This window comes from Pelophylax lessonae, assembly GCF_965119305.1.
Source record: "Pelophylax lessonae genome assembly, chromosome: 5".
NCBI classification, from domain to species: domain Eukaryota; kingdom Metazoa; phylum Chordata; class Amphibia; order Anura; family Ranidae; genus Pelophylax; species Pelophylax lessonae.
Genome location: NC_138772.1, coordinates 133,304,424 through 133,318,987, shown reverse-complemented (window position 1 = coordinate 133,318,987; position 14,564 = coordinate 133,304,424). Strand labels below are relative to the sequence as shown.

Here is a 14,564-nt window from a genome sequence, read left to right as displayed (position 1 = left end):
TAGATCACAAAGTCAATCAATCACTGGAAGCTTGATTCCTACGAGGGAAAAGCAAATGGATGACTTCATGAGTGTTCTGATCCCCCAAATTCTAATCAGTAGTCAGGAGGGTGTGGAGTTTTCCCACTTATGTTGCTTAATGTTACCAGACAAAAGTGAGGTCACTGGAGCAATCTGTTTCCTTAACAATACTTTGGTTAAGGTGTATTCACCAGTTGTCATGTTTACTATTGCTATGTTTAAACTGCTATTCGATATGTGTATTCTTTGACTTTATACACCGTTATGAAGGATTGTACAATACAATGTAGCTTTTTTGCCTTGTACGGTAACAAACTATGATGCATGAATAAATAAAGAATTGGCAAAAAAAAAAAAGTGAGGTCGCTGACCTAACTATGCAGTGTGTCAGGGTTGTATGAATCACAAAAGTAGCTGGAGAAAAATCACAAATATAGCAATTAAATCTTTTCACATCTTTGTGTTTCAAACCCACAGTTTGCTCTTTCACTAGAACCTAACTTTTAAGATATTTCCACTCCAGTGAGCAAGCAAAGGAAAACTGGAAACCTGTCTACACATGATAAATTGAAATCATGATGTCTCATGTTTGACTGCAATTACCGGTAGCTTTTAGTGGGTCAGGTGTCATCCTGGGATCCAGGATGTTTCCGAATAGCATAAACTCCCTACTGCGTGGAGCTGATGGCTGCTAATGGAATTTAATGAAGAAATTATGTTTGTAAATGCGATTTTGAATATACATTAGAAGTTGGTTATAATAAGAAGCAACTACTAGGATTGCATTATCTCTACTTCATTAGAGAAATTAAATTTATTTAGACCTATTGATATGCTGAAATGTTAGTCATACCCATAATCCCAATAATGCTTTATCTACAGCTGTTTTAAACTTAAGGGAGAGTGTTCAATACCTGGTATAAAAGAACAATCCACCATTCGTGTTATTGGAGACTGGGCTTTAAAGTGCATCTAAAAACTTTTTTTCCTATAGTAATTGGAGTGGTGTGAGGTTAGAACTTCTGTCATTTTTTTGTTGAGATGTGTGTCACTGTTATGAAGATTCATCCTTTCCATTTGTCTTAGTGACCATTGTCACAGGGACTGAAATTGAGGGAGAGTCCAAAGAGTTGTCACCTGAACAGGAATACAGGACATGTATTACAAAAAAAAAACTGGCAGAGGTTTTAACCATTCTTCATTCCATCCAAAATGAAGAAAACAATGGCTTTAGATATATAGTACGTACAACCCTTGGTTCCAGTCTCCAAGCTTTTGATTTTTTGTAACCACCTCAGTACTCATGAGGGTAAAATGTACATTGATGTAACTCCTGGATCATATCATAGATTCCTCCACAGTGTTTAGGGACAGGGTTCAGTAATAAACCAGCATTCTGTACATGCAACATAAAACAAGGTATTCCCGTGTGGCCTCCTCATGTTGTTTGGAGATTTGGTTCTTTATCGGTCCTGATGATCCAATGATTTATCTACAATGACCAAGTAGGCTTTGTCACTACAGAGAAGTGAAATATAATACTACTAGACCCCTAAACGTGATGCATCTTGCAACACAGAAGGCCATACCCAAGATTCTCTTCTCGACCAATGCCGAAAAGGCGTTCAGTCGTGTAGACGGGACATTTATGACAGCAGTAATGCAATATCTGGGAATGTGGATTCACTTCTTGAAATTGATAGGGTAACTTTATTCACAATCCTATAGCTACAGTGAGAATTATTGACATCTTTTCTGACAGCTTTGACTTACATAATGGCACCTGACACAGCTGCCCATTATACTTACTCTTGAACCCCTTTTTTGTAGTATATGGTCTAATCCTGACCTTAAAGGCCTCTGTCCAACACTGAACACAAGGTAGCAGATTATGCAGATGAACTGCTGTTTTTTCCTCAGACAACCTATCAACATACTACCTAATCTTCTCAATGAAGTGACCTATCCAGGATAAATCTTCAAAAAAACCTTAATATAAATGTTCTGCTTTGTTTTTGTGAGTCACTTACCATTTAAGTGGCACAACACTATATTATATATTTGGGCATCTTTTTGACTCATCAGATTAAAGACCTCTCTTTAGTTAGTTTCTCTCTTTTCTTAAGAAAAATTAAACCGGACCTATGGAAATGAATGGTAGAGAAATAGTCATGGTTCAGGAGGAATAATATCCTTAAGATGAATGTCATTCCTGGACTTCTGCATTTCCTCTACACCCTCCCCCTTGGGATTCTGAAAACATTTCTTAGGCCCCTTTTACACCGGGCGGCTCCGTTGGAGTCTTCCTCCTCAGCGTGGAATCTGTCCACTGATCCCCGCTGAGCAGGCGGATGGCTGGTCTGTGAACACTCCACTTATGCAGACTGGACACAGACACAGCCTGCTGTCCTCTATGGGTAGTTGAATGTAAATTGACTGCCTGTCCATTTACACTTGACTACCACCCGAACCAATCCACCAGACAGATGGGGAATGGATCCCCATCCGTCTGTATTTTAGTGGATCGGATGTCAACGGACACGTCTTTTGACATTCACAGCCCCATAGAGGAGATTGGAGGGTCCGACTGGGTCCACATAAAAAGCTGACAGGTGAAACATATCAGTCCGCTTGTGTAAAAGGGGCCTTAAACACATTTTTTGTGAGTTCTCTATCTTTTTGTGTGTTCAAAAAGCACACAGATTTAATCAAACTCTCCTGACTCCTGGCCGGGCTTCCTGCACCCTCTCAACTTTTACAAAAAAGGATAAGAAGAGCCCCTCTAAGTGCAGTAGTTTTAATAATGGATAAAAGCACAAATGTACACTCACATCAGCTAAAGGATAATCAGCTTGTCAGTGCAGTGCATAGTTGATCCTTGTGGCGGTATGTTAGGAGATCCAACGCTGGAGCCGGGCTCGTGGTTAAGTGGTGAAGAGAGTGCCTGTGCTCTCGGTCTTCTGGGTAAGCTGACCGTAACCAGCCTGGACCGCAGTGTAATGAGTAGAGCATGCGCGACGGCCCCACTTCAAGTGACACTTGAGAAAGGAGCGTGCATGCTCAATGGGGCCACCGCGCATGCTTGGAAATGCATTGTGTTCCCCTTTTGCCCGTCGGTGATGTCACACGCTGTTACGCTGTGGTCCAGGCTGGTTACGGTCAGCTGAGCCTGAAGACCGAGAGCATAGGCACTCTCTTCACTGCTTAACCATGATCCCGACTCCAGCGTTGGATCTCCTGACACACTGCCACACGGAGCAACTATGCACTGCACTGACAAGCTGATTATCTTCTTTTACCCGATTTGAGTGAACATTTGTGCTTTTATCCATTATTAAACTACTGCACTTAGAGGGGCTCTTCTTGTCCTTTTTTGTCCTGATTTACAGAGTCAACTTCACTCCTGTGAAGAGCTTTTGCCCTTGTTGCATGTAATGGCCTACACCCATCCGAAGCCCATCCATCTTCTTTTTATGGACGCACTTACTTTTTGACTTTTGGATTATATATGACTATAGTCTTGCTCTAGTTATACCTATTATCCAGTTTTTACTGTCCCTTTATGTAACCGTTACCTTGAGCGCCATATATTTCTATTCTAGTTGCATCTCAAATTTTACAAGGTGGTGTATATGGTTAGGATCTTGGAGACTTGTGCAAACATAGTACATACAACCAGTGGATTCAGCTAGAACATGCATCCACTGATATCCCTCTCAGTGGCCTCCCCTGGCTCAGTAGGAATCTTCCTCTTCAGATCCTCAACCACCATCTAATAGGTGCCACTCTCAAAGACTGTCAGGAAGACAGACACATTTTTAATGACCATTACCCTTCTTGAATAAATCTTTGCCTATCTGCAGGCTGTTCTTTTGCAGCATCTAATATCTTGCCAAAATTTTCTTTCAATAAGTGTTTATTAAAGGTTTTTGTCATACAAAACATATTAAAAACAGCACATTGCAGAAATAATGAACATATTCTGCATAGAGCAAATTTGTAACAAGAAAATACAGGTTTAGGTGGGATACAAAAAAACATAAACACCCTAGGAGAAGTGGGCACAAATACCAGTATACCCAAGTTGCGTGAGTAGTACTGTACTGTCATTGTTCTGGGGAACTCCAGGCCTACCAAAATGTTATTTACCTCTTCTGCTTATTTTTTTTATCTCTCTTGAGTGTGTCGCTTAGTAGTTTGTGTTCTTCTTTATTTAATATTGTACACTGTATGTTACAAAAAAAAAAACAAGACATTTTTACAACTAGGAAGCAGTCAAGTGCTTTACACTTGAGCTGTAGTATTCTCCACATTGCCCCCTCTAGTGACAACAGATAATAGTTTCCTGTGTGATAAAGACAATGGGTTTTTTAAACTTTTGGGGGTTGGGTAAACTAAGTGCTCCTTCAATTTATTTTTCAGATATCCGGTGGAAAAATAAATTTTGGGGGAAATCCATGGAAATAGTCCCAGTTGGTACGACACACTTGATTTTACCTGGGTAAGACAGCGTTTCATTGCGTCATTTTGTGATTATAACACTTACATGTTTTAGTGGTTTTCCAAAATTATGCACAAGAGCCATGTGTCTGAGCTCTTCACTTGCATCACCAAATAAGTATACTTTATTTAAAGGAGAACTTCACCTTTTATAATATGTTACGCCCGTATTAAGGGTATAACCTGTACCATGTTACTGCTGGAGCTGCCCGCTGAACTTCTCCCTGCGCCTGCTATCACAAAATAAAAACCCTGCCATGCGGGGCTCCACCCACCCGGCCACGTCGCTCATTCACAGAGTTCTGTAAATGGGAAACTACAAGTACTGAAAGCCTTTGCGACTGTTGGCTTGTAGTTCTCAATGAATTACCAGGGCACTGTTGAGCACTCTAGGTAGTGAATTGATACTAACTGTCTGAGTGTAACTGCCTGCTCATATTGGAGATGCGAGCAGACAGCTTACGCAGACAGTCAGCAAGATCCCTGCATTGCACCCGTGATCAGCAGCCTACTTTACAGGCTCCCAATAAAACATTTTTTAAAAATGCAAATTTTTTACCTGCAAAAGTTGTGCATTTATTTATTTTTTGAGAAGGTGAACTTTTTCTTTAAGGGTTGAAGATGTAATAACAAAATCTTTTTTTAAAACTTTGGTGGGCAGTTATTCTTCTTGAACCTCTGTGTTGCAGTACAGATATGTTTTAAAGTACAAACCATTTATCTGGCTTACACGCAGGAGTTTCAAGCTTGTTAACCCTTGTCAATGCAAGATTTGTAAAACATTGCAAGGGATAGGGGCTTGGAAAGCAACAAGTTGTGGAGGTAAGTGTAAATGAATACCCTCAGGTTTGGTAAAGCAGTACACTACACCACTGCATGTTCTTGTACTGTCTTGTCTTTTCTTTGGTACAGCTCCTTTATGATTCTACAAAGTTTTGGAAAATTTTAAAAGTATATCTAAACTCAATAACACAATTTGAATACATTGCAGTTTACTGGTCTTTAGATGTGATGACTGCTCAGTTTTTATTTTTTTCAGGCTAAGCTCAAGTTTCTTTGTAACCACCTGTGCAGAAAACTGAAATCTCAAACAATGTTATCAGCTATCTTCTGTGAACTACAAAGCACCTTACCCCCACATATTGTTACTAAAAAGAGGCAGAGGTGTTTGTAGTCCAAATCAGAAGAGCGGTTAAAGGTTACACTGCTTTCTCTCCATAGATGCAGGAAAGAAAGTGTATAACTGGCAGGATCACCAGGAAAAAAAAAAAATATATAGCCACAGCGTCTAAGGTCTGGTAAGCTGCAGTGTATTTAAAGTTGCAGTAAAGGCTTTTGCTAACTATTCCTAAAAACGTTCTCTCCCCCTTCTCCTACCTATCCTGCATACCCTGTATAAAGAAAAGGTCTGTGTACTTACCTTATTTAAATCTTTTCCAGCCACATTATCCAGCAGCTCGTCTCACTTGTGTAAGGGAGTGCTCGAAAATGGCTGTGAATTCCTGGAGCTGCGATGTCACCCATAGACTCCTATTGGCCATTCGTCATCAGCACTCTCTCCTCTCCCCTGCAGCAGCTGATAACTGACACAGGGGAGACGAAGCTGCAGGATCACAGGACCAGATATAAAAAAGGGAAGTACACAAATTTTTTTTTTTATTAATTTTTTATACAGGATAGGTAGGATTGGGGGGGGGGGGCATTTTTTAAGAATAGTTAGGCTTATCTTCCACTTTAACTTTTGTTTTTGGGCTTAGGTGCATTGAATGAGTACAACCTTGTTATCTGTTGACCTTATCTAAATTCAAGCTATTTAACTTTTGGCAAATTTGCACTTATGTAATAATGGGATTATGAACATTATTAGGTGAATTTGTAGTGTGGGAAGAAAAAAGTGGCATTGACTGACCTTGCAGGCACCATATGATGGGGGGTACCAGTGGTCGAAATGTGTTTATTAGAACAACAAAGGAAGTCTGCGCTGATAAAATCCAAACAAACTTGATTTTTGCAACTGGCAATCAGGACTGATGTATAAATCCACCATACATCAGCAGTAAATCGAATGCGTTCTTCCACAAAATTAAAATAAGCATTAACTGGCATAAGTTGTGCATTATACAACCCCAATTCCAGAAAAGTTGAGACTCTGTTTTTATTGAGACGTGTTACTGCCATCAATTTATAAATAACCTTCTTTTTTTTAACACCTTCCCATCCGGCCTATAGTAGAATGATGGCCCGGCTGGGGCTCCATTGTCCAGACTGAACGTCATATGACGACCTTCAGAGCAAGGAGCGCAGCGATTGGTGGTGCAGTTTGTCGCCCGGACACCCAGCATCTCCGATCACGGTAAAGACCCTATGATGTAGGCTCTTTACCAACCTTCTTTTCTTTTAACACCTTCCCATCCGGCCTATAATGGAATGATAGCCAGGCTGGGGCTCCATTGTCCAGACTGAATGTCATATGATGACCTTCAGAACAAGGACCGCGGCGATCGGTGGTGCAGTGGACACACCGCATCTCTGATCACAGTAAAGACCCTATGATGTAGGCTCTTTACCACGTGATCAGCTGTGTCCAATCATAGCTGATCACAGTGTAAATAGGAAGTGCCAGTTATCAGCATTCCTCTACTCTCGTTGACAGAGGAGAGCTGATAAGCGGCTCTTCTGACATGTGGGGGGGAGGGTCTGCGCTGAACAACAACAGTGCATTGATTATCAGTGCAGCCCCTTCCATGATGCCTACCTGTGCTCAACAGAGATGCCAATCAGTGCCCATCACTGGTGCCAATCCGTGCCCATCATTGGTGCCAATCAGTGCCCATCATTGATGCCAACCAGTGCCCATCAGTGCTGCCTTTCAGGTCTTATCGATGCCTATCAGTGCCGCCCAGTAGTGCCCATAAAGGCTGCCTATCAGTGCTGCATATTAGTGCCTCCTCATCAGCGCAGCCTATTCGTGCCCATCAGTGCCGCCTCATCAGCGCACATTAGTGAAGGAGAAATTAGGAGAATTAACAGAAATTCAGAAAAACGTATATTATTTTTCTCAAAATTTTCGGTCTTTTTTTCATTTGTTCAAAAAATAAAAAACTCAAAGGTGATTAACCACTTACCCACTGGGCACCTAAACCCCCTTCCTAACCAGACCAATTTTCAGCTTTCAGTGCTCTCACATTTTGAATGATAAATACTCAGTCATGCAACACTGTACCCATATGAAATTTTCCTCTTTTTTCACACAAACAGAGCTTTCTTTTGGTAGTATTTAATTATCATTGGGTTTTTTATTTTTTGCGCTATAAATTTAAAAAAAGACCAAAACTTTTGTAAAAAAATGCATTTTTCTTTGTTTCGGTGTTAAAATTTTGCAAATTTAGTAAATTTTTCTTCATAAATTTTGGCCAAAATTTATACTTCTACATATCTGTAGTAAAAATAACCTAAATAAGTATAAATGTTTTGGTCTTTGTGAAGATTATAGAGTCTACAAGCTATGGTGCCAATCAATGACAATTGATTACACCTGATGTACTGATGGCCTATCTCATTTCTTGAGACCCTAACAAGCCAGTAAAGTACAAATACCCCCCAAATAACCCCTTTTTAGAAAGTTGTAATTTCTTTTCCACAATTCTTTACAAAATGAAGATTTTTCTTTTTTCACTAAATGGTCATATATTACAAAGTTATTTCTCACACACTTTATTGGCATACTTGCAACTACACCCCAAAATGCATTCTGCTACTCCTCCTGAGTTAGGCGTTACCACATGTGTGGGACTTTTCCACAGCATGGTCCCATACAGAGGTCCAACATCCAGGTAGCACCTCCAGGTGTTCTAGGAGTAAAAATTACACATAATTTCCTGACAACCTATCACACTTTTGAAGGCCCTGAAGCACCAGGACAATGGAAACGCCCACAAAATGATCCCATTTTGGAAAGCAAATACCCCAAAACATAATCTAGGAGGCATAATGCATCTTTTGAACATGTCTTTTTTTTCCCACAAGCTTTTGAAAAATGTAGAAAGAAAATGAAAACAAGTTTTTTTTTTTTTTTTTCTTTTCACAAAGTTGTCAATTTATAAGATATTTCTAATACATAGCATGTACATAGCAAAAATGACACCCCAAAAAACATCCTGCCAATCCTCCCGAGTATGGCGATTCCACATGTGTGACACTTTTACACAGCCTGGCCACATACAGAGGCCCAACATGCAGGGAGTACCGTCATTTCCTGACTTCCCATTACAATTTTGTGAGGCACTGTAGGGCACTGATGAGCACTGTAGTGGCACTGATAAGCACTGATGTAGCATGGATGTGGCACGGATGAGCACTGATGTGGCACGGATGAGCACTGATGTGGCACGGATTAGCACTGACGTGGCATGGATGTGGCACGGATGAGCAATGATGTGCCATGGATGTGGCACGAATGAGCACTGACGTGGCATGGATGTGGCACAGATGAGCACTGACGTGGCACGGATGAGCATTGAGATTGCACGGATGTGGCACGGAAGAGCACTGACATGGCATGGATGTGGCACGGAAGAGCACTGACGTAGCATGGATGTGGCACGGATGAGCACTGACGTGGCATGGATGTGGTACGGATGAGAACTGATGTGGTATGGATGAGCACTGACGTGGCATGGATGTGGCACAGATGAGCACTGACATGGCATGAATGAGGAACAGATTACCACTGACGTGGCATAGATGTGGCACTGATGAGCACCGAGGTGGCATGGATAAGGAACAGATGATCACTGATGTGGTACGGATGAGCATTGATGTGGCATGGATGTGGCACGGATGAGCACTGACACGGCATGGATGAGGAACAGATGACCACTGACGTGGCATGGATAAGGAACAGGTGACCATTGACGTGGCATGGATGAGCACTGACGTGGTATGGATGTGGCACCAATGAGCACTGACATGGCATAGATGTGGCACAGATGAGCATTGACGGGGCATGAATGTGGCACGGATGAGCACTGGCGGGGCATGTATGAGCACTGACATGGCATGGATGTGGCACGGATGAGCACTGGTGTGGCATGGATGAGCCACGGATGAGCACTGAGGTGGCATGGGTGGGCACAGGTGGGCATGGATGTGGCACAAATGGGCATGGATGTGACACGGATGAGGCACGAATGGGCATGGATGTGGCACGGATGAGGCATGGATGAGGCACGGATGGGCATAATTAAGGTATGGAGGAGGCAGAGGATGGGTGCAGCTGCAGTTTCTCTCTTCTCCTCGCACACTGTACCGATCGTTGTGTACAGTGTGCGAGGAGGGGAGAGAAATTAACTGGACGTGCGCCGGTTGTTGACAAGTGATCACGTGGTAAAGGGCCGCTGTCATTGGCCCTTTATGACGATCCGTGATGTGCCGGGTCCCCAGGACCCGGCGAGCACGGGCACTTCTGTGTGCGCGCCCCAGGGGGCGCGCAGGAACCGCGATTCTGGGAGGACGTCATAGAATGCCCTACCAGAAAAAAAACGACCACGCTGTAGCCGTCATTCGGCTATGGCTCAGTCGGCAAGTGGTTAAATACCACCAAAACAAAGCTCTATCAGTCTCAAAAAATAATAAAAATTTTGTTGGGGTACAGAGTTGCATGGCTTTGCCATTCAAAGTACAACAGCGCTGAAAGCTCAAAATTGGCCTGGGCAGGAAGGTGGTGAAAGTGCCCTGTATTGAAGTGGTTTATATGGTATATTTTTTTCGTTTAAATATTTGATATGTTTTCTATTGTGAAAAAAAAATAGGGGTTTATGATATTTGCAAATCATTGCATTTTATTTTTATGTAGATTTATACAGCGTTCCAACTGTTTTGGAATTTGGGTTGTATTTACTGCTAATCTGTTGATTTTTCAACTGAAAGTCAGCAAGATTAGCCAGAAGAGGAAGGTGACGACAATTGTTGTCTAAAGTCTATTTAGACAGCAGTTTATTACTGCTTTGATATAAAAAAACATCTCCGCTTGCCATGATGAAGCCAACAAATATGCTGCATTAATGTGCCTTTGCATTTTGGCAAAGGTTCTGTAAGAAATAAAGGTGGTAACAATCCCAGTATGGTGTATACGTGTGGTGTAAATGTGATCATTGAATCAATGTTTCTAGGTTACCTCCAGTTCATCACAGTGTTCTGCTATCCCTGCTGACGAACAGCACACTCTAGTGGCTTTATCAGATATTGACATAAACAGTCTACAGTTCTTTATTCCCTCTTGTTTCCTCCATAAAGGTTTGGGGATCATTATGAATGGAATAAGGTGACCTCCTGCATTCACAACATCTTAAGTGGCCAGAGGTGGATAGAACATTATGGAGAGATAATCATCAAGAACACCAAAAATGACAGTTGTCATTGCAAAGTCACATTTATAAAGGTATTTTAACCCCTTTGTCTTTGCTACAAAGATATGTGATTTTAATGGCCAGCGGCCGCTTGTAATTAGTTGTTAGTTGTTTGTTACCACATTATAGCTGATGGCCACTGTGTGGTTTATTAAGAGAGGGAGCAAGGTACAGGTTGACATTAGAATCAAACTGTAATCATCCTTTCGTGATATTCTTAGCTGATTAAAGGTCAAATTCGATCAGATGTTGTTAATTGCTTCAGATCATTGCTCTTCGTGGCATTATTTGCTGTAGTGTTATTTTTAACTATCTGCATGAACACATTTAGAAAGTTTTTTAAATTACCATACAAACCTGCAGAGAACTTACATAAACTTATGTTCAGAATATATTATCCCTGCCCTCAAATTATCCACTTGCCTTCTCGCATTTTGCAAGTGGGAAATGATTGAGGGCGAGTTTGGGGCTACCTCGGGAGCCGTTCTCCCACCAATAGCCCAGAGAAAGAGAGAGGAAAGGAAGAGGAGACACAGTGCACCGCCTACTTTGATAGACTGAACACTAGTCCTATGCCGGGACATGTGACATCTATCATAGGAGCTGATCCAAGAGGTGGGACTGTGTGTGATGGCAAGTGCCTGGCAATTCTGATGAAAGCTGTTACAGCGGGGAGATCCCCGCTCTGTGATTATCCGGCCGGGTTTCCTCTTCCTCTCCTCTCTATTCCCCTGCACTGGTCTGGCTGCATTGACGGGCACAGGTGAGGCTGCATTGATGGACACAGGTGAGGCTGCATTGATGGGCACAGGTGAGGCTGCATTGATGGGCATAGGTGAGGCTGCATTGACGGGCACAGGTGAGGCTGCAATGACGGGCACGAATGAGGTTGCATTGATGAGCGCAGGTGAGGCTGCATTGTCGGGCACAGGTTAGGTTGCATTGATTGCCACAGGTGAGGCTGCATTAATGGGCACAGGGGAGGCTGCATTGATGGGCATAGGTGAGGTGGCATTAATGGGCACTGATCATGCTGCATTGATAGGCACATGTGAAGTTGCATTGATGGACACTGGTGAGGCTGCATTCATGGGTACTGGAGGGGGGACATTGATGGGCACAGGTGAGGCTGCATTGATGGGCACAAATGAGGCTGAATTGATGGGTAATGATCAGGCTGCAATAATGGGCACAGGTGAGGTTGCATTGATGGGCACTGGTGAAGCTGCATTAAAGGGCACAGATGGCTCTGCATTGATGGGAACAGGTGAGGCTGCATTGATGGGTACAGGTGAGGCTGCATTGATTGGCACAGGTGAGGTTGCATTGATGGGCACTGATTAGGCTGCATTGATGGGCACTGGTGAGCCTGCATTCGTGGGCACTGATCAGGCTGCACTGATGGGCACTGGTGCGGTTTCACTGATGGGCACTGGTGAGATTTCCCTGATGGGCACTGATGAGGTCGGCACTGATGAGCTTCACTGATAGGCTGCATTGATGGGCACTGATGAGGCTGCACTGATGGGCACTGATAAAGTTGTTATTAATATTTATTTTTGTAACTTCTGCATTATTTCAAAAACATTTTAACAGCGACATTTTATGAGATAATTTATGAGGGCGTGTTTAGGGGCAAGCAGGGTAGGGGTTGGGTGGTGCAACTGGTGGCGAGTAACCCTTAACCACATCCATACCGGCGCATAGTAATATGACACCGGCAGGATGGCTTTACCGTTCCGGGCGGCCGTCATATGACGTCCGCCCGCTCTAGCTGCTACTGCGCGCCCCCGGGGGCGCGCATCGCAGCTATCAGGGATGAGGCTCGTCCCTCGGACATAGCCCATCCCTGATCAAGGTAAACAGCCAATAGAAATTGGCTGTTTACCATGTGATCGGCTGTGTCAATCACAGCCGATCACATGAGCGGCTCCAGCACGAGCCGCTCGTTCTCTCTGCCATGCGCGCCCCCGGGGGCGCGCAGAGCAGCGATCGGGGACGAGGCTCGTCCCTCGGACAGAGTCGATCCCCGATCTAGGTAAAGAGCCAATGAAATTGGCTCTTTACCACGTGACCGGCTGTGTCCAATCACAGCCGGTCACAAATGTCAACAGAGAACACGGTAACTAGCTGTCACCGTGTTCTCCTCCTCACACACTGATCCTGTGTGAGGAAGAGATTGTGGTAACAGCTAGTTACCAAATACAGTGCACCCCAAACACACTGATTGCCCCCCCCCCCCCCAATAAAGAGCACCTGTCACTAGCCCATCAAAGTACCCGAGTACCTGTCACTAGCCCATCAGGTACTCTGATGACAGGTACTCGGGTACTCTGATGGGCTGATGACAGGTACTCAGGTACTCTGATGACGGGTACTCTGATGACAGGTACTCGGGTACTCTGATGACAGGTACTCGGGTACTCTGATGACAGGTACTCGGGTACTCTGATGACAGGTACTCTGATGACGGGTACTCGGGTACTCTGATGACAGGTACTCGGGTACTCTGATGACAGGTACTCGGGTACTCTGATGACGGGTACTCTGATGACAGGTACTCGGGTACTCTGATGACGGGTACGCAGGTACTCTGATGACGGGTACTCGGGTACTCTGATGACAGGTACTCGGGTACTCTGATGACAGGTACTCGGGTACTCTGATGACGGATACTCGGGTACTCTGATGTCAACGGAGTACCCGTCATCAGAGTACCCGAGTACCTGTCACCTACCCATCAGAGTACCCGAGTACCTTCCACCTGCTCATCAGAGTACCTGACGCCTGAAGTACCCGAGTACTTGCCGCCTGCTCATCAGTACCCATCACTACTCATCAGTACTCATCAGTACCTATCACGTATCAGTACTGATCATCAGTACCCATCAGTACAGTATCACCTATCAGTACTACTCATCAGTACCTATCACCTGCCTGTCACCTGCCCATCAGAGTACCCGAGTACCTGTCACCTGCCTATCGGAGTACCCGAGTACCTGCCACCTGCTCATCAGTACCAGAGTACCTGTCACCTGCCTGTCACCTGCCCAACAAAGTACCCGAGTACCTGTCACCCTTCATACAGCCACCATGTCCAAGTCCAAAAAGGTTTATATACGTCCTCCGTTTAAACCTAAATACCGGTGTTATGGCAGCAGATAGCTGCCATAACCCTGGTATTTTTTTAAACGGTGGACGGTTGGCTTTCCGATAAGGGTGGTCCCAGCGGCGGATTCGCCGTGGGATCACCCTTCCGGGATGGCGGAAGAGGTGCCCCCCCCCCCCTGCCGTGTCCGATCCTTTTCCCCGCTTACCGGACCCGCCGGCAGCGGGGAAAACGATCCGGTCCCGGATCCTCACAGACAGGCTTGCCCTCACTTGACTCTATGGTCTTGGAGGACCGGAGCTACGGAAAATGTTGTTGCCTAGCAACCGGTTTAAAGGTCCTTTTTTTTTTTTTTTTTTCATTTTATATAATAATTTTTTTTTTTTTTCTATCTTTTAGTGTACTTGTGAGATCTGAGGACTTTTTGACCCCAGATCTCACAAAAAAGAGGTCCTGTCGTGCCTTTTTCTATTACAAGTAATGTTTACATTTCTTGTAATAGAAATAAAAATGATAATTTTTTTTTT

The 14,564-nt window shown here is 43.8% G+C and overlaps 1 protein-coding gene across 2 annotated transcripts in view; it reads left to right on the top strand.

The window, feature by feature from the left end:
• The window catches only part of OSBPL3 (oxysterol binding protein like 3), a 260,883-nt gene that overhangs the window by 226,923 nt on the left and 19,396 nt on the right, over positions 1-14,564 (top strand). For both annotated transcript variants that reach the window (XM_082257477.1, XM_082257478.1), the window contains exons 17-18: positions 4,444-4,522; positions 10,816-10,960. In XM_082257477.1, the coding sequence (XP_082113603.1) occupies positions 4,444-4,522; positions 10,816-10,960 (224 nt within the window). The remainder of the gene's footprint in view (positions 1-4,443; positions 4,523-10,815; positions 10,961-14,564) is intronic.